Here is a 21,371-nt window from a genome sequence, read left to right on the forward strand (position 1 = left end):
ATCTGTACTAGTTGACCTTGCTTACATGATCATCTCGGCGAGCATTTCTCCACCGGATGGCACCGTACTTGGCCACGAAAGAGCTTCGATTCTACGAGGAATGGAACACGGTCTTCCACGTTGCCGCTCTCCCTCGTAGAATCAAAGCTCCTCCTTGACGTCCGTTACCGCTCGGCAAAGAACATGCTCGCCGAGCTGAACACGGTCCGCAAGTTCAACTAGTATGGATTTTCTACAATTTTCTAACTAGTCGTCAAAAGCTACCGCGCAAAAAGGAGGAAACGATGAGACACCGGGCGCGCCCTCCATCCACTGAGCTCGATGGCTAAGCGCAAAATCGCATTACAAGATTGCCGGCACGAGGGCTCGGCACACGCATCCATCCGATTACAAAAGGTTGGAGCAATTAATCCATCATAAACGGATTATATATGGTGGCGGCGGTGGCTCACATCCAAGGTGTCAAACGCGAGGTCCAGCTCCTGCAGCCAAAAAAACATGTTAGAGACTTAGACTTTACTAAAAAAACATGTTATAGAAGTATGCACCAAATTGATGAGCCAAATTGATACTAATGGAAATCAGCAGACTATTGTTTATAACAGCAAAATATACAAAACAAATGCAAAAGCAAGCATCTCACTATATCTTCAAAAATGCTTCCATTGTCAATGCTGCTCTCATCAGCATAGAGATTTTGTCGCAAAAAGTTTCTACCACTCAGGTTCCAATCCAAACTTCAAAGATCATGCATAGATTCTAGATTCATACATAAGCATCTTTTTTTATGACTTGTAGAAATTGCAAAAGCACTGATCATCTCGCCACACAACTGTCATGCTACCTCCTAGCAATAGCAACACTGACAATAGCAACACAACTGATCATGCACAATTTTATGACTTGACAGAACAAGCCCCTTGGCCCTTGCCCCTTCTACACTTGAGCATGCTACCTCCTAGCAAAAGCAACACACACAACTGTCATGCACAGCACTGATCATCTCGCCGCTGATCACTAATACCAATTCTATTGACCTACACACATCATATGAGAAAGACAATCAGACAACAGACCGGGGCCACAGCTACGGCACATCACGCCATAGCTACGACACATCACGCCAACCTAGCCCGGCGATCTCCATCGTCGTCGAAACACCAACTATGACATCATCAAGGGAAGTGTAGAGGAAGAGGGAGACCGGAGCCAAACCTGGAGACGTGCCGTAGCTGTGGCCTGCTGCGGATCTTGGAGAAGATTGCTTGGGGGCGAGGTGGGCCAGGGACGAGGACGACGCAAGGCATGCGCTGGCCGGTCGGTGATAGCGTGCGTGCGTGAGGCGAGGGGGGCGGCGGCGCTACTAGATCGATCTGGTGGAGAAGATGAGGCTTGCGGAGACAGAGAGGTTTTATAAAGGGAGACCTTTAGTCCCGGTTGCCTCTACGAACCGGGACTAAAGACCCTTTAGTCCTGGGTGATGATTAGAACCGGGACTAAAGGTATGATCTTTAGTCCCGGGTGTAGCCATGGCCCAGGAGTAAAGGTCATTTTGGTGGGCTGCGAAAACGCAGCCCACCTTTAGTCCCGGGTGATGATTAGAACCGGGACTAAAGGTCTGATCTTTAGTCCCAGGTGTAGCCACGGCCCAGGAGTAAAGGTCATTTTGGCGGGCTGCGAAAACGCAGCCCACCTTTAGTCCCGGGTATAGCCACGGCCCGGGAGTAAAGGACATTTTAGGCCCGAGAGTAAAGGTGGTCTACAGTTGGCTTTCTCTGGTTTCCATAAGTTTTTTCCTTTTTTATATATTTCTTTTATATAAAAATGCATAGAGTTATTAATTGCCTAATAAATAAAATATTACCAAAAAAATTATAAAAAAATCCTGGACTTAGTTTTGCATTATTATACACAACAAAAAATTATAACCTAAACTCTTTTGTTTTACTATATGAATATTTGATATAGTGTAAATAATAATTACAATTTGCACCATGCAAAAATATACTACTTAATTAAAATCATTAAAACTATTGCTTTTCGACAGGAAATTAGTTTTCACATCTTATTAACGTTGATCATTTGGTTTTTCATCACACATTCTCCACGGGAAATCCACCATCTAGCAGAAAATTCATTTAAACCGTAGAAAATTTGAAAACACGACAAAAAAATCTGAAGTCATAATTATTACATAATAGGTCTAATACATCACTAAATATATCAAGCTGGCACGGTAGTGAACTTCTTCTTAACGTATATCCCTTGGTTATGATCGCGTCGTAACCATGGAGTGTCCTCATCATTTAGCTGGATGCTTGGGTCTTTGTTCACTGTGAAGGGTGGAATTTGGTCATCCTTTTCATAATCTTCTGATATGTCTGACTTGTCTTCAATTCCGACGATGTTTCTTTTCCCTGAAAGAACTATGTGGCGCTTTGGCTCATAGATTGGGTCGTTGTTGTTTTTCCCTCTCTTCGGTTTTGTAGACATGTCCTTGACATAAAACACCTGATTCACATCCTTGGTAAGGATGAATGGTTCGTCCTTGTACCCAATATTGTTGAGGTCCACGGTTGTCATTCCATACTAGTTGTCGACTGCTACCCTGCCTCCAGTCGCCTTTACCCATTGGCACTTGAACAAAGGTACCTTAAAAGTAGGTGCATAGTTTAGTTCCCATATCTCCTCTATGCGGCCATAATATGTTTGCTTATTTCCATTAGGGTTGGTGACATCTATGCGGACACCACTGTTTTGGTTGGTGCTCCTTTTATCTTGGGCTACTGTATAAAATATATTCCCATTTATCTCGTACCCTTTGTATGTGAGGATATGCCACGATGGCTGCCTAGCCAACAAATACAGTTGCTCATCAATACTCTCATCACCCTGACATTCTTTTCGCAACCAGTCGCTGAAAGTTTCCATGTGCTGACGCGTAATCCAAGCTTCAGACTTCCCTAGAAACTCGGATCGGAGCAACTCTTTATGTGTCTCGATATACGGATCCACCAAGGAGGAGTTTTGCAGAACTGTGTAGTGTGTTTTATTAAAATAATTGTCCTACGTACCAATATATGTTTTCTTCCCTAGTGTCCCCTTTCCACTTAGTCTCCCCTCGTGTCGTGATTCAGGAACACCAACCGGGTCAAGGTCGGAAATAAAGTCAACACAAAACTCAATGACCTCCTCTGTCCCATAGCCCATGGCGATGCTTCCTTCTGGCCGAGCACGGTTGTGAACATATTTCTTTAGGACTCCCATGAACCTCTCAAAGGGGAACATGTTGTGCAGGAACACAGGACCGAGAATGCTAATCTCCTTGACCAGGTGAACTAGGAGGTGTGTCATGATATTAAAGAAGGAAGGAGGGAACACCAACTCAAAGCTGACAAGACATTGAACCACATCATTCTGTAGTTTAGCTAGATCCATTGGATCGATTGCCTTCTGAGAAATTGCATTGAGGAATGCACATAGCTTCACGGTGGCTAGACGTACATTTGGAGGTAGAATTCCTCTTAATGCAACTAGAAGCAATTGCGTCATGAGCACGTGGCAATCATGGGACTTTAAGTTTAGGAATTTCTTCTCTGGCATATTTATTATACCCTTTATATTCGAGGAGAATCCAGATGGTACCTTGATGCTTGCTAGGCATTCAAACATGCTTTCCTTCTCTTCTTTGCTAAGAGTGTAGCTGGTAGGACTTAAGTAATGGCGTCCATCATCTGTCTTCTCTGGATGTAGGTTGTCTCGTTCTTTCAAACATCGCAGGTCCTGTCGTGCTTCAAGTGTGTCCTTAGGCTTCTCCTATGAAGCCTAGCAGGTTCACACAAAGATTCTTCATCAGGTGCGTCACGTCGATCGCGCTACGGACCTCTAGGACTTGCCAATAGGGTAGCTCCCAAAATATAGACTTCTTCTTCCACATGGGTGCGTGACTGTCGGCGTCGTTCGGAACAGGTTCGCTGCCATGTGCCTTTCCAAATACTACTTTCACATCCTTGACCATATTGAGTACATCCTCACCAGTTCGGTTGCCCGGCTTGGACTGGTGGTCTGCCTTACCTTTAAAATGCTTGCCTTTCTTTCTTAGGGGGTGATTCGCAGGAAGAAATCGACGATGGCCAAGGTACACGACCTTTCGATATTTTTTCAAGAATATACCTTTAATGTCATCGAAACAGTGCATGCATGCATTATATCCCTTGTTTGATTGTCCTGAAAGATTACTTAGAGCGGGCCAATCATTGATTGTTACGAACAACAATGCTCGTAGGTCAAAGTGCTCCTGTTTGTGCTCATCCCACACATGTACACCTAGTCTGTTCCACAAAAGTAGAATTTCTTCAACTAGTGGCCTCAGGTACACATCGATGTCATTGCCAGGTTGCCTTGGACCTTGGATGAGCACTGGCATCATAATAAACTTACGCTTCATGCGTAACCAGGGAGGTAGGTTGTAGATACATAGAGTAACAGGCCAAGTGCTATGACTACTGCTCTACTCCCCGAAAGGATTCATACCATCCATACTTAAAGCAAACCTTAAGTTTCTTGCGTCATTTGCAAACTCTGGGAACTCTCTATCGATTGCTCTCCACTGGGACCCATCAGCAGGGTGTCTCAACATATTGTCTACCTTACGGTCTTCTTTATGCCATCGCAATAACTTTGCATGGTCTTTGTTTCTGAACAGATGTTTCAAGCGTGGTATTATAGGACCATACCACATAATCTTGGCAGGGATTTTCTTCGTGGGACGTTCGCCCTCAACATCACCAGGGTCATCTCGCCTGATCTTATACCGCGATGCATGACATACCGGGCATGCATCTAACTTCTCGTACTCCTCGCCACGGTAGAGGATGCAGTTATTAGGACATGCATGTATCTTCTAGATTTCTAATCCCAAAGGGCAGACTACCTGTTTTGCTTCATACGTAGTGACGGGCAATTCATTATCCTTTGGAAGCATCTTCTTTTGGATTTTCAGAAACTCCCCAAATCCCTTGTCAGATACACCATTCTTTGCCTTCCATTGCAACAATTCCAGTATGGTACCCAACTTTTTCTGTCCCACATCACAAGTTGGGTATAGGAATTTCTTGTGATCCTCTAGCATGCGCTCAAACTTGATCTTCTCCTTTTCACTTTCGCATTCTCTTTGTTCGTCACGAATGGCCTGACCAAGATCATCAGCGGGCTCATCTTCTACCACTACCTCTTCTTCAGCTTCCCCCATTGCAGTATCATTGAAGGCACCATATTCAGCAATAATGTCATCATCGTCCCATTGTTCTTCTTCACCTTCTTCCATTACAACCCCGGTTTCTCCGTGCTTCGTCCAACAAATATAGTTTGGCATGAAACCCGACTTCAACAAGTGTGAATGAAGACTCCTTGAGCTAGCATATTCCTTCAAATTCTTACATATGACACATGGGTAGCACATGAAACCATCACATTTGTTTGCCTCGGCCACACGTAAGAAATAATGCACGCCCTCAATGAACTCTTGGGAGCGGCGATCAGCATTGTACATCCAATGCCGGCTCATCTGCATTACATGACATACATACCATATTAAAACCTAGAACATAATTAGTTAATTATACAACATGCATGCCACCACACAAGGTATTAATTTATGAAAGTCTCGCTACAATGTAGACAATCCCAACTACCACTAAAAAAACTAAAGCTAAAATGCACTTTAGCAGCATAAGGATTTCGCGACCAATCCCAACTAAAACAGACAGATCATGTATTTGTTCAACATCTATGGGCTTCTTCCGTAGGATCACTGCCTCATCAGCCGCCGTAGCCGCCTGTGCAAGAGAGTTTTGCACGTGTTCAACATACTCTTCCTCCCAGTACTAGCCTGAACATCCAGTGCCATCCCACTGAAATTAAAATAAAAAATTAGAACTTTAATTACAATCATCATGGAAATAAGTATAAATTAACCATAATCATCAAATGCGACAAAATAACTCACATTGCGATTCGGACACTTGTAGAAGATACGGCCCTTGTTGGGACACTCCTTCCTCACCCGGTACTCTATCACAATCTTCTCCTCACACTTGCCGCATGCAATGAGAGGAAGGTCCGGCCTCAGTCACTTTGTAACCCGATGAGAGGCCGAGGATCCGGAAGCAGTTGCCTTCTACTCTCTATACTCATTTTTAATATAATATAAATTTCTCATTTTATAAACAAATAAAATTAAAAAAACTCTAAAATTCTCTATATCTCTAAAGCATGAAGTGTGCTATGCATGCTAGAAATGAAAGCTCAATACTAGTTTTGAATAACTACTTTAACCTTCCTTCATCCAAATACGCAAATTTAAAGTGATTTTGAGCTTAAATGGCTTACATAAATAAAAAAATCTACCATAAAAAAATCACATATATCTAGTCCATAAAATGAAATAAGCTACAGATGAAACAGGAGAGTATAAAGTTGGTAACCTTTAGAACCGATGGAGGAATGGAAGAAATCTTGTGACCGGTGATGAGGAAGAAGAGAGGCCGGCGATAGCAAGAGAACACTGAGCTCGAAGTGGCTCGGGCTTGGGTAGGAGCAAGGGCTATATAGGAGGGTACCTTTAGTCCCGGTTGGAGACAGAAACCAAGACTAAAGGTCCCTTCCTAGTCCCGAACGGAGCCTCTAGCCGGGAGTATACTTTTACTCCCAGTTAGAGGCACCAACCGGGAGTAAAAGTTAACCTTTAGTCCTGGTTGGTAACTCCAACCGGGACTAAAGGTCCCCAACAGCAAAAGCCTGCCGCAGTAGCCGTTGGGCAGGGACCTTTAGTCCCGGTTAGAGCTACAAACCTGGACTAAAGATATCTCTAGTTCTGGGCGCGAAAAATACCAGGACTAAAGCCAAATTTTAAGGTGGGATCAAAGGTCGTTTCTCTACTAGTGTCCCGACTCTGCCCACCATTGACGAGCACACTAGGTTCACCCTTCCCTTTCTATTCAAATTGTGCAATGGATGTCGGCCATCGAGCCCTTGTTAGTAGTAATAGTTGTTGTATGTGGTTTTCGGCCATCGAGCCGTTGTTTGTGGATGTTGGCCTTCGTGCCGATCTTTTTTGCAGGTTTTTGAAACCTCCCCGTGCAGGGGAGGTTCTGCCAAAATTTTCAATTGTCACTAATGTATTACCTTTTTATGCAGGAGGAGGACCCGGCGGAGGGACCTCGGTGACCCCGATTGTCTTCGTCAGCGTTGCGGGTCTGCCTGCACCGCGTCGCGGCGCCACTGCACCAACTCGCCACAGCCCCGCTAGCCTGACCTCACCGGCACCCTAGGTATAACCCCTCTATCCGTATCATGGTCTTAGGTCACTAATCTCAGTTAGGCGTCTCCCGTCCAAAAGAGATACGGTTGGAGTTATGCAGGTCTTTGCATATCTGCGAGCATTTCTGTTTCGGATTGTCCACATTTTTTGGACAGCCTGCGGATGAGTAGATGGGTTAGTTTCCATGGTCCGCTCTGATCTGAGACGGTGTTTTGGCATCACCCCCCTGTTGTTCTCCGGATACACACTCTCCCTTGCAGGACGTGTATCGGGAGAACAGCGGGGAGGTGCTGCCGAAATTCCATCTCGGATAGGAGCGGAGCATGGAAACTAACCTCATCTATGGATCCGCGGGTGGGATTAGGACCTATCCTCACCTATTAGAGAGTAGGGACACCACATAGATGCAATTGATGGTGACTCATATGTGTTGATACGTCTGTTAAAGGATGGAGGACCGTGAGTGGATCTACACGCTCCGGAGAGACGAGCATGATTACGACTTGTTGTTTATAGCCAAGGTCGAAGAATTCTTACAGCATGCATTTGGCGAGAGTGCTGGAGGCCATTCTCTAGTGGTTTGTCCGTGCAGCGGTTGTGACAACAGAAGAAGGAAAGATAGGTTAACCATGGGTAAACATATTGTGAAGTTTGGATTTACTCTGGACTACCACTGGTGGATCCACCATGGTGAAGCCGATCATATCAGGGAGGAGGTGGTGAGACCACGGCTCGAGGCTTTTGATGATGATGCCGGGGTAGCAGACATGCTGGATGACACGCACCAAGCTCAGTTCGCTGAAGGACGTGACAAGGAGCAGATGGAGGCTGCCGCAGATGCCTTCTACCTGATGTTGGACTCGGCACAGAGACCCCTTCATGATCATACTAATGTTTCTCAGCTGGATGCCATTGGTCGCGTAATGGGGTTGAAGGCTGAGTTAAACCTAAGTCGAGAAGTCTTCGACAAGATGGTGGCCGTGTGGAGCGATATGCTACCGAAGACACACATTATGCCGAAGAACTTGTACGAGTCAGAGAAGCTCCTTCTTGCACTTAAGATGCCATATGACAAGATACATGTGTGTCCAAAGGGGTGCGTCCTATTTAGGAAAGAACACGCGGATGCAAAGTACTGCCAGAAGTGTAAATCCTCTAGGTATGTGGAGGTAGACTCAGGCGATGGCCAGAAGAGGCAGCTTAAGATCCCCATGAGAGTCCTACGACACCTTTCATTCCTGCTGAGGCTCCAACGGCTATTCATGACCAAGGAATCCATGAAACAGATGACATGGCACAAAAAACGGCACACGGTACAATCCTGAGAAGATGGTACATCCATCTGATGCTGATGCATGGAAGTACTTCAATTCGCGGCATCCTCTCAAAGTAGAGGAGGCTCGTAATGTACGTGTCGCGCTGGCAACAGATGGGTTCAATCCATATGGCATGATGGCTGCACCATACACATGTTGGCCCGTGTTCGTCATCCCCCTGAATCTCCCCCCGGCGTCTCCTTTCAACGGCATACCGTGTTCCTATCGTTGATAATCCCTAGACACCCGGGGAGTAATATGGGTGTCTTCATGGAGCCTGTGATAGATGAGTTGATCGATGCTTGGGTCAAAGGGGTGTGGACATACGACCGAGCTACGAAGACTAGCTTCAAAATGCACGTCTGGTACCACTACTCCCTGCACGACTTCCTGGCGTACGGGTTAATGTGCACCTGGTGTGTTCAAGGGAAGTTCCCATGCCCAATATGCAAGGAAGCTGTGAGGTTCATGTGGTTGAAGAAGGGTGGCAAGTATTTGTCGTTCGACAAACATCGTCAATTCCTCCCTCTTGACCATCCATTCAGAGAAGACGTCAAGAGCTTTACAAAAGGTGTCAAAGTGACGGACCCTAGACCGCGCTTGAGGACTAGGGCGGAGGTTCGTGCTCAGATAGATGCTCTCGTGCCCAACGAAGATGGTGGTTTCGTGGGATATGGTGAGCAACATATGTGGACTCATAAGTCCGGCTTGATGAGGCTCCCCTATTTCGATGACCTCCTACTGCCCCATAACATTGATGTCATGCACACTGAAAAGAATATCGCCGAGGCACTTTGGGCAACGCTCATGGACACTGACAAGTCTAAGGATGACCCTAAGGCTAGAGTGGACCTGGCGACATTGTGCGATAGGCCAAACCTAGAGATGCGGCCTCCTACAATAGGAAAGCAGTGGAGAAGGCCTAGGGCCCCCTATGTCTTGAAAATCGATCAAAGGAGGGAAGTACTTCGATGGATCAAGAATTTAATGTACCCTGATGGGTATGCAGCGAATCTAAGCAGGGTAGTGAACTTAGAGACTCTGCGAGTCAATGGAATGAAGAGTCATGACTACCGCATATGGATTGAGTGGATACTTCCATCGATGGTTCGAGGCTATGTCCCTGAGCATGTCTGGCTAGTGCTGGCAAAGTTGAGCTACTTCTTTCACCAGCTTTGTGCCAAGGAGCTATCTTCGACCGTCATTACAGAATTGGAAACTATGGCACCTGAGTTGGTCTATGAGCTTGAGAAGATCTTTCCACCCGGCTTCTTCTTGCCGATGCAGCATCTGATTGTGCACCTCCCGACCGAGGCACGGTAGGGGGCCCGTGTAGGCTCGTTGGTGCTATCCAATCGAGCGATGTCTAAAGACTCTTCGCAAGAAATGTACAAATAAAGCCAGAATTGAGGCTTCCATTGCAGAGGCAAGCATTCGGGAGGAGGTTGCAAACTTCACGACATCCTACTACAAGTCAAACCTTCCTAGTAAGCATAATCCACCCCCTCGTTACAATGCGGTGTCATCTTCAACCCGGATTCCACTGCCCAGGCTTACTCTGACCCGAGCATCCACGCTAAGGTCAGAGACTACGCAGAGGTGGTTAGGGCGCTCCATGGCTTAGATCACAATCTGAGCACTAAGCCCCTTGAGACAGAGGTGATCGTGAGGCTGGGGCAAGGCAGGAAGCACGGGCGGTTGTGGATTGCAGACGGCGCCGACTCCTCGAGCTCTGCACCCTCTCTCTTCGACGTGAGGGCACGGAGCACGGCCAGAAGCCTTCCCATACGTGCACGGCCTACTCCAACACTGTCGCGGGTCGACAAACTTCAGGTAATTCCGGTTTCACTCGTCGTACATTGAACGTTACACACATTGATCAGATTTGCAATACTGAAACATGTGATTGAAACACTGCAGGCCGAGCTGGCAGAGACAAGGGAGACGCAAGCGCACCTGACCGCAGGGCTAGAGACCACGAAGAAGCAGATGGCGGACATGTATCAGATCATGCAAACCATCGGGCAAGCATCGGGTGTCCAAGTGCAGTTGCCAGCTCTAGCTCCGGTTCGACACTTCACTCCTGTGAGTATGAAAGTTTAATGCGTTCGTGCCATTGGGATTGTTGGCCTTCGTGCCGTTGTGATTTTCGGCCTTCGTGCCGTTGGGATTGTCGGCCTTCGTGCCGTTGTGATTGTCGACCTTCGTACCGTTGTTTCTTGCAGGTTGGAAACCTCCCCGTGCAGGGGAGGTGCTGCCGAAATTTTCAATTTTGAGTCTAACACATGCAATCTCTTCTCTTTTGTGCAGCCTCCATCGACGGGTTCAAACAATCCCGCTACCGTGTCACCGGCGGCTGATCGCGTCAACCCTTCGCCGCAGTTCGGTCCTTCACCGCAGTCCGGGGGGCCACACCTGCAGTCTCCGTCGCCGCAGTAGGGATGTTGAACTTTGTGATGTTGAACTTGTAATAATAAACTTGTGATGTTGAACTTTGGTGCATTTGTGATGGATTTTCGATGGATTTATTAAATATGCGTGTGCTTGTGATATATAATGCATGTTGGTGATATAGATGTAATGATTGATGTGTGTGTATATATATTGTCTGTTATAATGGAATGTAAAATTTTTTTTTTTGCAATTCTCGAGGTCTTTGCCGAGTGCCATGGGCAAGGCACTCAGCAAAGATTTTTCAAAAAAATAAAATAAAATTTCTTTGCCAAGTGCCTTGCCGCGGCACTCGGCAAAGTATTTTTAAAAAAAAATTCAGAAATTCTTTGCCGAGTGCCTAAACAGGGGCACTCGGCAAAGAAATTATTTAAAAAAAATAAAAAAATCTTTGCCGAGTGCCTAGGCAGGGGCACTCGGCAAAGTAATTTAAAAAAAATAAAAAAAACTTTGCCGAGTGCTTGGGCAGGGGCACTCGGCAAAGTACTTTTTAAAAAAAAAACTTTGCCGAGTGCCTGGGCTGGGGCACTCGGCAAAGTAGTTTTTAAAAAAAATAATTTTTTTTTGCCGAGTGCTGGGTCGGGCACTCGGCAAAATAACCGTTATGGCCGGCGCTGCAACGGCCGAAAATATTGCCGAGAAAAATTTTGCCGAGCGGACTTTGCCGAGTGCTACACTCGGCAAAGCCTTTGCCGAGTGCAAAGGGCTCTTTGCCGAGTGTAAAAACACTCGGCAAAGCCGCGGCCTCCAGTAGTGATATCCAGTTGTGAGAAACACATATCAATTCTTTTATGTATTTTCTCCATCCATAATTCCATATCCATTGTTTTGCTTCTGCATGGCACCACCTTGTGTCTTCAATATTTAGTTAAAACCTTAATACTCACTCCGTCCTAGAATATAAGGCATAACCACTTTTTATTCATGTCTCATAGTATAAGGCGTGCTATCTCTAAACGCACGTACATCGATGCAGTAGTTCTAGTGTCGAAAGAGAGAATTAAATACGTTTTTTTTTTGTCTTTGAACCAGAGGTGGTTACACCTTATATATGAGTATTTCCTTCGGTCCCTGAAATATCATTCTTACTTTTTGAGGAGTCAATGAGTCTCAAGTTTGACCAAATAGATAAAATACTAATATTTATGAGGTGTACAAGTATCATTAGATGAACTGTCAGATATTTTCATAATTAATCTATTTGAAGATATAAACATTGATTATATTTCCCTATAAATCTAGTCGAACTTTAAAAAACTGACTTGTTCACATATAAGATAACACTCTTTCAGGGACCGAGCTAGTGCAATTTATGATGGCTCTCAGTTGCTGCCTATGTGACCTCACATTGTGTATTGGATCTCGATCCTATTGGACTGGTCCAACCCATCAACTTGCTTCTTATTCATCAACTGCATTGTTCATCACGCTACCTGCTTTTCTTTTATCTTGGTCAGAGCTCCAATTGCTTATCTAGACGGAACTGTGAGATTCTTTGCGAGCTAATAGTATAATGCATGTGGATACGGACATAGGAAATCGTGCTAAGTACGTAGCAGCTCATTTTACTATTTTAGGATGATGCTTCATTCCCACGCTCTTTCATACCTACAATAATATTGCCCTGGTGATCCTCATCTCTTTCCATCCATCTCTGGGATAACTCGATTTTTTTACCATAAATACATGTCGAATTAATTAAACACTAAACCATGAATCTATGCTCCTGAGCCAGCCAGAATTATAAGAGATATATGCTTTAGAAGATTAGTGTTTAATACCGTACCCACAACTAAAAATGGATTAGTTCACTGCTGCAGAAATGGTTTGTCGGTGCAGAAAATGACCAACTAGTAAATATTTGTAGTTTTACTGTACGTTGTGATCGGAGGTGGCCTACACTCAATGACACATGATCTATACAGGTTCGGGCAACGTGCCCTACGTCCAGTCGGGGTCGGTCGGCGACTTTATTCCTGAGCCCAGGTGCTCGAAGTTTGCTGTGGGGTTACAAACGAGAGGAAGAGAGATGGGGTGTACAAGAGGTTCGGTTGGCTCCGACCGGAAGGGTTGCGGTCGGAACTTAGTGGTTCTGCGGTTGTGGGGTGTTGATGTCGATCTGAGCAACTCTGGTCTTCTTGAATCCGTCCTCTTGTTGGAGGGAGCGCATCCCCTTTTATAGATGAAGGGGATGACTTTACAGGTGAGAGAGAGAGTACGGATGTTTCTAAGCCTTGTTGCCCACGCTGATGAAGACTGGATCGCCGTAGAATGTCGGATGCGGACGGGAGGTCGTGCTATCTTCTTCAGGAAGGATGGACGCCGGTACCTGTAAATATTATTTGATGCCTAGTGGCATGTGAGGAGCCGCGCTATGTTCACCCGGTACGGCGAATCCTGGTGCCCATACTGCGATCGATGTCCAGAGACACGCGGGGGGCTTACCGTATGGGAGTTTTTAGCGGCCCCTACAATACCGTAGGGGGAGATGTCGGCGCCTACAATACTGTTTGTGTCAGGGTGGCTGCAGAGTACTGTTTCGTGTAGGGTATGGTCCCTGGTACAGTGGTTTTGAATTGTGAGCCTGCCTTGCCTTTCTCCGCACGTCTTCCGGTGCCCTCCGACCGGGGGCCCCGTTCGGATGGCTCCAGTCGGCTCTGAGTGCGCCGGTCGGAGAAGAGCGGTGAGCAGAGTTCCCACGAGCCCCGGTTGTGGGATCGGAGTCGCGGTGTCAGAGTAGGAAGCAGCGTTTTCGGCCATGCCTTCCGATTGGAGAGACCGCTTGGAGGCGGCTGGTGCTTGAAGCGAGTGCTCCGGTCGGAGAGGTGGGCCGAAGAAGTTGACGAGCGGGCGCTTGTTCTTTTGGGTAGACCTTACGGTCGGCGACCGGACTGCCCTTCCGACCCGTTGTGTTTTAGGCTCTTGGGCCGGCCCATGAACTACATGTTGTTTTTCCTGGGCCGAGCCTGGGCGTGGATGCCGGTCCCCGAGGGACCCCGGGTTTATGAACCCGACATGATTAGTAGGGGCGGCTCTTGAAACCGCCCCTACCAAAGGGTGGCTGATTTATAGGGGTGGTTGGCCAGCCGCCCCTACAAATCATTTTCTAGAAATTCACAAAATCCAGGCCAAAAAAATATGAATTTTTTTTAATCTGAGGAGGCCCCCACCGGTCAGCCACATGTCGCGCACATTTTTTTTGCGTAAAATCACGCGCTACGCGGGGCTCGCACATTCCCTCCTCCAACCACTCCACCCAATACTCACTTATGTGTATATTGGATTTTGGTCCCCATATATTATCTTAAATCGAGCATAAATTGATTGTTTGAGGCCTTAAACGAATTCAAATGAAAAAGTTGTCAACTATAAAGTTTCATAACTTTTCGAGATCTACAACTTTCATTTTGGTAGTTTCTCCATCCGAGGTCATTTATAAATTTTGAATTTCAAATTTAAGAAATTCAAACGTAGTTTTTTATGGCAAGATGATTTCAAATTAAAAAGTTGTCGGCTACAAAGTTTCATAACTTTTCGAGATCTACAACTTTCGTTTTTGCTGTTTGTCCATCCGAGGTCGTTTAAAAAATCAAATTTTAGATTTTTAAAAATTTAAACGTAGTTTTCGTTGACAAGACCATTTCAAATCAAAAAGTTGTCAACTATAAAGTTTCATAACTTTTCGAGATCTATAACTTTCTCTTTGGTTGTTTCTCCATCCGAAGTCGTTTGAAAAATCCTAATTTTAAATTTAAGAAATTCAAACGTAGTTTTCCTTAACAAAATAAATTCGAATGAAAACATTATCAACTACAAAGTTTTATAAGTTTTCGAGATCTACAAATTTTGTTTTGTTTATTTGTTCATCCAACATAGTGGTAGTAATATTATTCATAAAATTTACATCTCTAACAATGTTACTACCACTCTGTCATATGAAGAAATGACCAAAATAAAAGTTGTAGATCTTGATGAGTTCTACAACTTTATAGTTCATGACTTTTTCAGCTAAAATCATTTAATGTTTCAAAATGATGTTTGAAGTTGTCAATTTTTGAAATTCAAAATTCAAATAGATAAAACACAGTCTCATGAAAAGATGGATAAAATAATAGCTGTAATAACACAATAAATTGATAGAGCATGATTTTAGATATTTTTAGAAAAAAAATAATCAAATTTAAAGTTAGTATGAGAGAAAAAAACTAGTTACAAGTTTTAACCACATATTAAAAAGAGAAATTAGAGTTCTTCAACCATTTTAAAATTGAATTTCAAATATTATTTTGAAGCAGTAAATTATTTCAAATAAAAAAATTGTAAATAGCAAAGTTCCATAACTTTTCGAGATCTATAACTTTTATTTTGGTCATTTATCCATCTGAGGTCGTTTAAAAAATTCAAATTTTAGTGCTTAATTTTTAGTATTCGGCGTGTATAAATCAGGCCATTTATAGGGGCAGCTCATTTGGTCACTATTTGTAGGGGTGGCTCAATATAGAGTTGAGCCGCCCCTACAAAAAAAAAAAAAAAGAGGCGTTGCTACAAATCGTTCTTGTAGTAGTGGTTTCCTTTACTCGCTCTATTCGTTTTTTAACACAATAGATATATTGAACACCGGTACAGAAACAATTTGTGCACATAGAAGTTACCAACATTCAGGTCTATTAAATATGATAGGAGCATTCCTATATATCGTAGTACTCATATATGAATGAGAAATGAAGAAGACAAGCTCCAGCTACGTCTTATGCCCATCTATTTGTTGTTTGTGCCTGTATGATGTGAGACAAGACAGGGTGATATGATCCAACCACTAATGACATGTTTCGCAATAGGAATACCGCTGCAAGCATGAGTGAAGGCATGCATAAAGAACACGCAATTCCTTGTATTCGGAAAAGCTACTCTATTTTCCCAGCTAAAAAATGTAACTCGTTTCAGTTTTGTCCAATCTAACTTAATGACAAAATTAAACTAAAAAGGCATACATTATTTTGCAATGGTGGGAGAGAGAGTACATATATGGCTGGTTAATTAAACAATGAACATATGAAACATTGTGTGTGTATCACTTATTTCGGCCATATATAACATTGTGCGTGTACCACTTATTTACTCAAACAATGAACCACTACCACTACTGGAGACGACCTCTTTGCCGAGGGCCTGAGGCCCTCGGCAAAGGCCCATTAATCCTCGGCAAAGGCCTATTAACCCTATCTTTGCCGAGGGCTTCTGGGGCTGGCCCTCGGCAAAGACCCCCTTTGCCGAGTGCCCGAGATCTAGCCCTCGACAAACCCACAAGCCTTCGGCAAAGAGGACGTCTTCAGTAGTGTACTAGAATAACTTTATCACTGCCAGTTTAAAGCACCCCGTCACCGCTGGTTTTGCTCAGCGGTGGTGAAAGTTGGCAGTGATGAGGATTTTCATTATCGTCGGCTAGAGAGACGACGGTGAAAATCAAATAAAAAATTAAGAAATATGTCATTGCTCGGAGTGGGGCGTTCGCTTCGCGCGCCATAGGTCGGAGTTGGGCACTTGCCCCATGCACGATATCCGAGAGAGGCCCGCCTAGCGCCATCACTGGATGGGGACACTCGCCCCATGTGCCATCACAAGTTGGACCCCATGTGCCATATTGCCAGGAAGGTGGCGAGAGCACCTGCACGCCTGCCCTACTGACGGTGGGAGGGAGGGAGGGAAAGAGAGAGAGGGGAGCCCAGAAGACTAAGCGAGGGCCTAGGACAGAGGGGAGCAGGATATATAGTCCGAACACCAAGTTGACTGATTAGATACATTGAATCGAAATTTCAGTTCCGAGGCATATTTTTGCTATCTTTGCTATACACAAATGGAAAGTGAAGATTAAAACTATATCCCTGAAAATCAGTTTCACCGCTGGTTTCATTACAAACCGGCAGTGAAAATGTTGTTGGTGAAAATATATTTTGTAGTAGTGAACATATAAAATATCCACATGGCAATCCAGAAGTTGGCAAATGGGAACTTTGACTTATTTAGGCAGCACGCCATATTTTGGTGCTAGTGATAATAAAAAATGTGGTGTAATTGAACAAATAAATATTAATAAAGCATTGTTTAATGCAAAACCCCCAAATCTGATACATGAAAGGAAATGATATAATAACATGGCAGCAGTCTTTGATCAATGCAAAGACCTTTATTTGACACACAAGACAGTGACAACCATATATAGACACAAACATGTTTGGTTAAACAATGAACACCTAGGGCACCTCTTCACATGGAAACTAGGAAGTTGGCAAATGAGATCTTTGACTAATTTAGGCAGTACGTCATATTTGGTGCTCGTAATAATCAGAAACTGGTGTAAGTAAATAAACATCAATAAAGCATTGTTTAATGCAAAAACCCCAAATCTGATAAAAGGGAATGATTTAATAACCCAGCAGCAGTCTTTGATCAAGACCTTTATTTTACAAACTGACAATGGAGGCCCCATATACAACATATTGCATCACTTTCTCTAGCTAGCTAAGTGTAGGTAGGAAGTAGCTGGGCCTGCTGTTCAAAATTCACGCACGTAAACACCAATGGCATCGATGAGGCTTCCCGAACGTCCATAGAATCCCACAATGCTGCCGTTGGCTGGCGCGGTAATGCAGAAACGTGTCCCATTCTTGGTGCCCCATGGGCCCCAGGTTCTGTTGTTGGTGACAAGATTGAATGAGGTTAAGACAGTATATGGTCCATATAAGCTGTATGTTCCTGAAACTTCCTTGACGTACTCAGCGTCGTCAAGATCGATCTGCACGCATGAGGAAGATAAATAGGCAGAATGTTTAGTAACACTCGCTGCTTCTGTGAGGCAGAGAAAAATTCAGCAGATAATGTTTGGCAATCATCTCAGTTATGCTTGCGTCATATATATTTTCATCATTATATTGATTAGCTAGTATATTTGTTGATAGAGACAAGATCAAGTAATAGTATATTATATAATATAAATCCAAATGGAAAAAACTCACTCACCGTTTGAGAAGTGCCACCACTTCCACCCCATGGGCCAGCAGTGTGCTTCTCGCCAGCTTTGTCGGTATAAGTGAACTGAATCGATTCAACAGCACTGCCACTGCGAGTGGTGATGGTGAGGCTCAGCAGACGCTTTGGTGGCGCTGTTATGTCATGATCCCACCCTCCCGCTCCACCCCATAATCCCATCTTCGTGATAGAGCCCTGCATCCAGTATCCACAAAGTTTTACATCCAAAAGAACAAAAAAGTTTTATATATCAAATTTAGATTTCTCTCACCGTACTGCGTACCTTTGGCTGCTGTGATGAGCCAAACACCGGGCAGAAAACTTCCATGGTAAGTTCATCAGAATTCCCACCACTCCTATCGGGAAGATAGTTTCTTTTTATGACACCGCTCGCCATAGCAAACACTCCGGTTCCGCCGTAGATTGCCCAGTCATCAGACCCACCCGTTATCACTCCATTGGTAAGGAGCGTGGAGCCCTTAAACCTGTATATTTAATTTGTATACTAGCTAGGGTAAATCAGTTCATTCATTGTGAATAGTACTCCATTTGTCTTTGAATAAATAGATTCCTAGACTAGTCTTAAGTCAAATATTTTAAATTTTGACTGAATTTCTAGAAAAAATGTTAAGAGATTTATGGTATTAAATTAGTATCATTAGATTTATCAGACAATATATTTTCATAAGATGCTTATTTTATGTCATAGATGTTATTACTCTTTTCTAGAAAAGTAGTCAAAATTAAAAAAGTTTGACTAACATGGATTCTTTGATTTATTTATGGACGGAGCTGAGGGAGTACTAGTTAAGTAGTATGCCGTACCACTGGACATGCTATATGTATACTATAGATGTGGTTTATTAGCATGGCAATTTAATATAACTCAGGAAATCACATTATTAGGGCGTCCCCAACAGCTATAAAAATCGCTAGCTTGTAATATATTTTATTACACGTGGACTAGAGAGAAGGTAAAAAACGATCTCGCTAGCGCCAGCTCAAGTAGCAGTCTCGCACACAATCCGAAAAGGTTATGGTCACTGACACTCCTCTGCCTTCCCGTCTACCATGCATGTGCACAAGCGATTTCTTCTATTTTTTTTAAAACTTTCTTCCTTCTCTTTTGAAGGGGTCTCTTGAGGATGCCCTTAGCCAATCGAGGAATAAACGCATGCAGATTATATATATCATTTTATACGTACGAAACATGGAGCAGATAGAAGGTACGTGCTATCTACTACATATACTCCGTATTAGCTAGTCTAACGGATTTCATTGCCTGACGATGAATCGCAGAACACATGCACATTCAAGTAAAATGAAAGAGAGATCCAGCAGTATTTGAATATATAGACAGAGACACACCCGCGCGAACGAATAGATAACTGAAATCTCACACATATACATACCTGTCGTTCTCAAACACGATGGTGAATATTTGGTGTGTGTTACCAGCTTGGATTGAGACTCCCTGTACGCGTGCCACAAGGCTGGCGTCGGAGCCAGGACCATCATATATGGGGAAGTCACTGAAATATCTTTTGCCCATATCAGATTTTCCATCCATGGATATCTCCCTGCTGCCTGGACCAGTTCGACGAATATACAAGCTACTGAAGGTGAGTTTGTTAAACTCCGCTGACAGAGGTGCAGCCATGGGAGTGACTACGATGCTCGCCATGGGAGGAGTGACTACGATGCTCTCCATTGCTTGCTACTTTGCTTTGCTGATCTAGTAAGTTAGTTAACGAATGCAAGCTAGCTAGCTATGCACTATCTATCGATCTCTTGTGTATAATGTGCCTTGTATTGTGTGTAATGCTGGAAAGAAGGCATACACATATACGTATTTATAGATGAGCAGCCAGCGTGACCTTGCTAGCTAGCTTGCATGCTACACGATCCAACACACATCAACTTGCATTATTACATTAATTGCCTCAAGTTCAACGCGAACGCCACCGACGATGAAGTGTAGCTAGTTTATTTTATGATATCATCAGTACAGTTTGCATGTTCACGAGATAAAACGTACTTTTCTTTTATCTTGATCAGAGCACCAATTACTTAATTGCTTGGACTACGTATACAGATTGGACTTAGAGATTCTTTGCGAGCTAATGCACGTGGATACGGGCATGGGAAAATTTTCTTAATTAGGATGATGATGCTTCCCAGTTCCCATGCGCTTTCGTACCTACATTGCCATTGTGTTCCTTATCTCTTCCCATCCATCCCGACATCACTCAATCTTTTACACCATAAACACATGTCGAATTAATAAAACTCTAGACCATGCATGAATAATGCTCCCCCAACAGCTCGAATCGTAAGGCGGTCTCAGTAGAGGTTTCATGAGAGTTTCATTAAAATTAAATAATCTATCAACTTAGCAAATATGCTAACATGATACTATACTAATAAAGAGAGAGATGGTCAAAGTTTTATGAGAACAAAATGAGTTTTAGAGAGCAGGAAGGCTACAATTGACAAATGTTGTATTTTCTTCACTGCCGACCTTCTTTTATGTGCTCCATAGCCCTGCCCAAGGCTGTCATCAAACAAATTGACAAGTATAGGAAGCACTGCTTATGGAGGGGTTCAGATATAAATGCAAAGAAGCCTCCAAAGGCAGCCCTGGAAAATAGTCTATGTACCAAAAGAGGAAGGAGGATTAGGCCGGAGTAATTGACATTGAAAAGCAAAACAAAGCACTCCTCAGCAAGAATCTTCACAAATTTTTCAATAAAACTGACTTGCCCTGGGTTCACTTGATCTGTGAAAAGCACTACAGAAATGGGAAACTTCCAACTCACATAAGAAAGGGCTCATTTTGGTGGAGAGATATTCTGAAGCTCCTTCCTGACTTCAAAGTTATAGCCAGGCCTCATGTGGAAAGTGGAGAAAGTTCTTTATTTTGGCATGACAAGTGGGTCAATCAGCCACAGGCTCTCTCAGCCCCTGAGCTCTTCTCCTTTGCAAAGAACAAACAGATCTCAGTGCAAAAAGCTTTTAATGAAATAGATTTTTGCAGAGTTGTTCCAATTGCCACTGTGATATAACAAATTCAAGTTTCAACTTAATTAACATGTGGAAAACAATATTACTAAGACCTAAATTATTTTTAATAAAAATAAATTTTGAATAAAAAATAAAAAACACTAGAGTTTCTACTTAACATGTGGAAAAATTTACAACTAGGTTAAAAGTCGAAAGCTAAACTATAATTCGTGAAGTCATAGAAAGGGATGCAA

General features: G+C 43.7%; 1 protein-coding gene across 1 annotated transcript; it reads right to left on the bottom strand.

Annotated features, from left to right (window-relative positions):
- Positions 1-17,416: 17,416 nt before the first annotated feature.
- LOC136514360 (agglutinin-like) lies at positions 17,417-19,917 on the bottom strand. The gene is made up of 4 exons (XM_066508333.1): positions 19,527-19,917; positions 18,398-18,599; positions 18,106-18,309; positions 17,417-17,881 (listed from the first exon to the last, which is right to left on the bottom strand). The coding sequence occupies exons 1-4, from the start codon at positions 19,823-19,825 to the stop codon at positions 17,642-17,644; spliced, it is 945 nt and encodes a 314-aa protein (XP_066364430.1). The 5' UTR covers positions 19,826-19,917; the 3' UTR covers positions 17,417-17,641.
- Between the last annotated feature and the right edge of the window lie 1,454 nt (positions 19,918-21,371).

Source organism: Miscanthus floridulus, chromosome 16, assembly GCF_019320115.1.
Source record: "Miscanthus floridulus cultivar M001 chromosome 16, ASM1932011v1, whole genome shotgun sequence".
Lineage (NCBI taxonomy): Eukaryota > Viridiplantae > Streptophyta > Magnoliopsida > Poales > Poaceae > Miscanthus > Miscanthus floridulus.

Excerpts from the sequence above, each read along its gene's own strand:
- LOC136514360 (XM_066508333.1), bottom strand. The coding sequence starts at position 19,825 with ATGGAGAGCATCGTAGTCACTCCTCCCATGGCGAGCATCGTAGTCACT. Across the intron at positions 18,600-19,526 it reads ATCGTGTTTGAGAACGACAG|GTTTAAGGGCTCCACGCTCC; the intron begins GTATGTATATGT and ends TTAAATATACAG. Across the intron at positions 18,310-18,397 it reads GCTCATCACAGCAGCCAAAG|GGCTCTATCACGAAGATGGG; the intron begins GTACGCAGTACG and ends TACTGGATGCAG.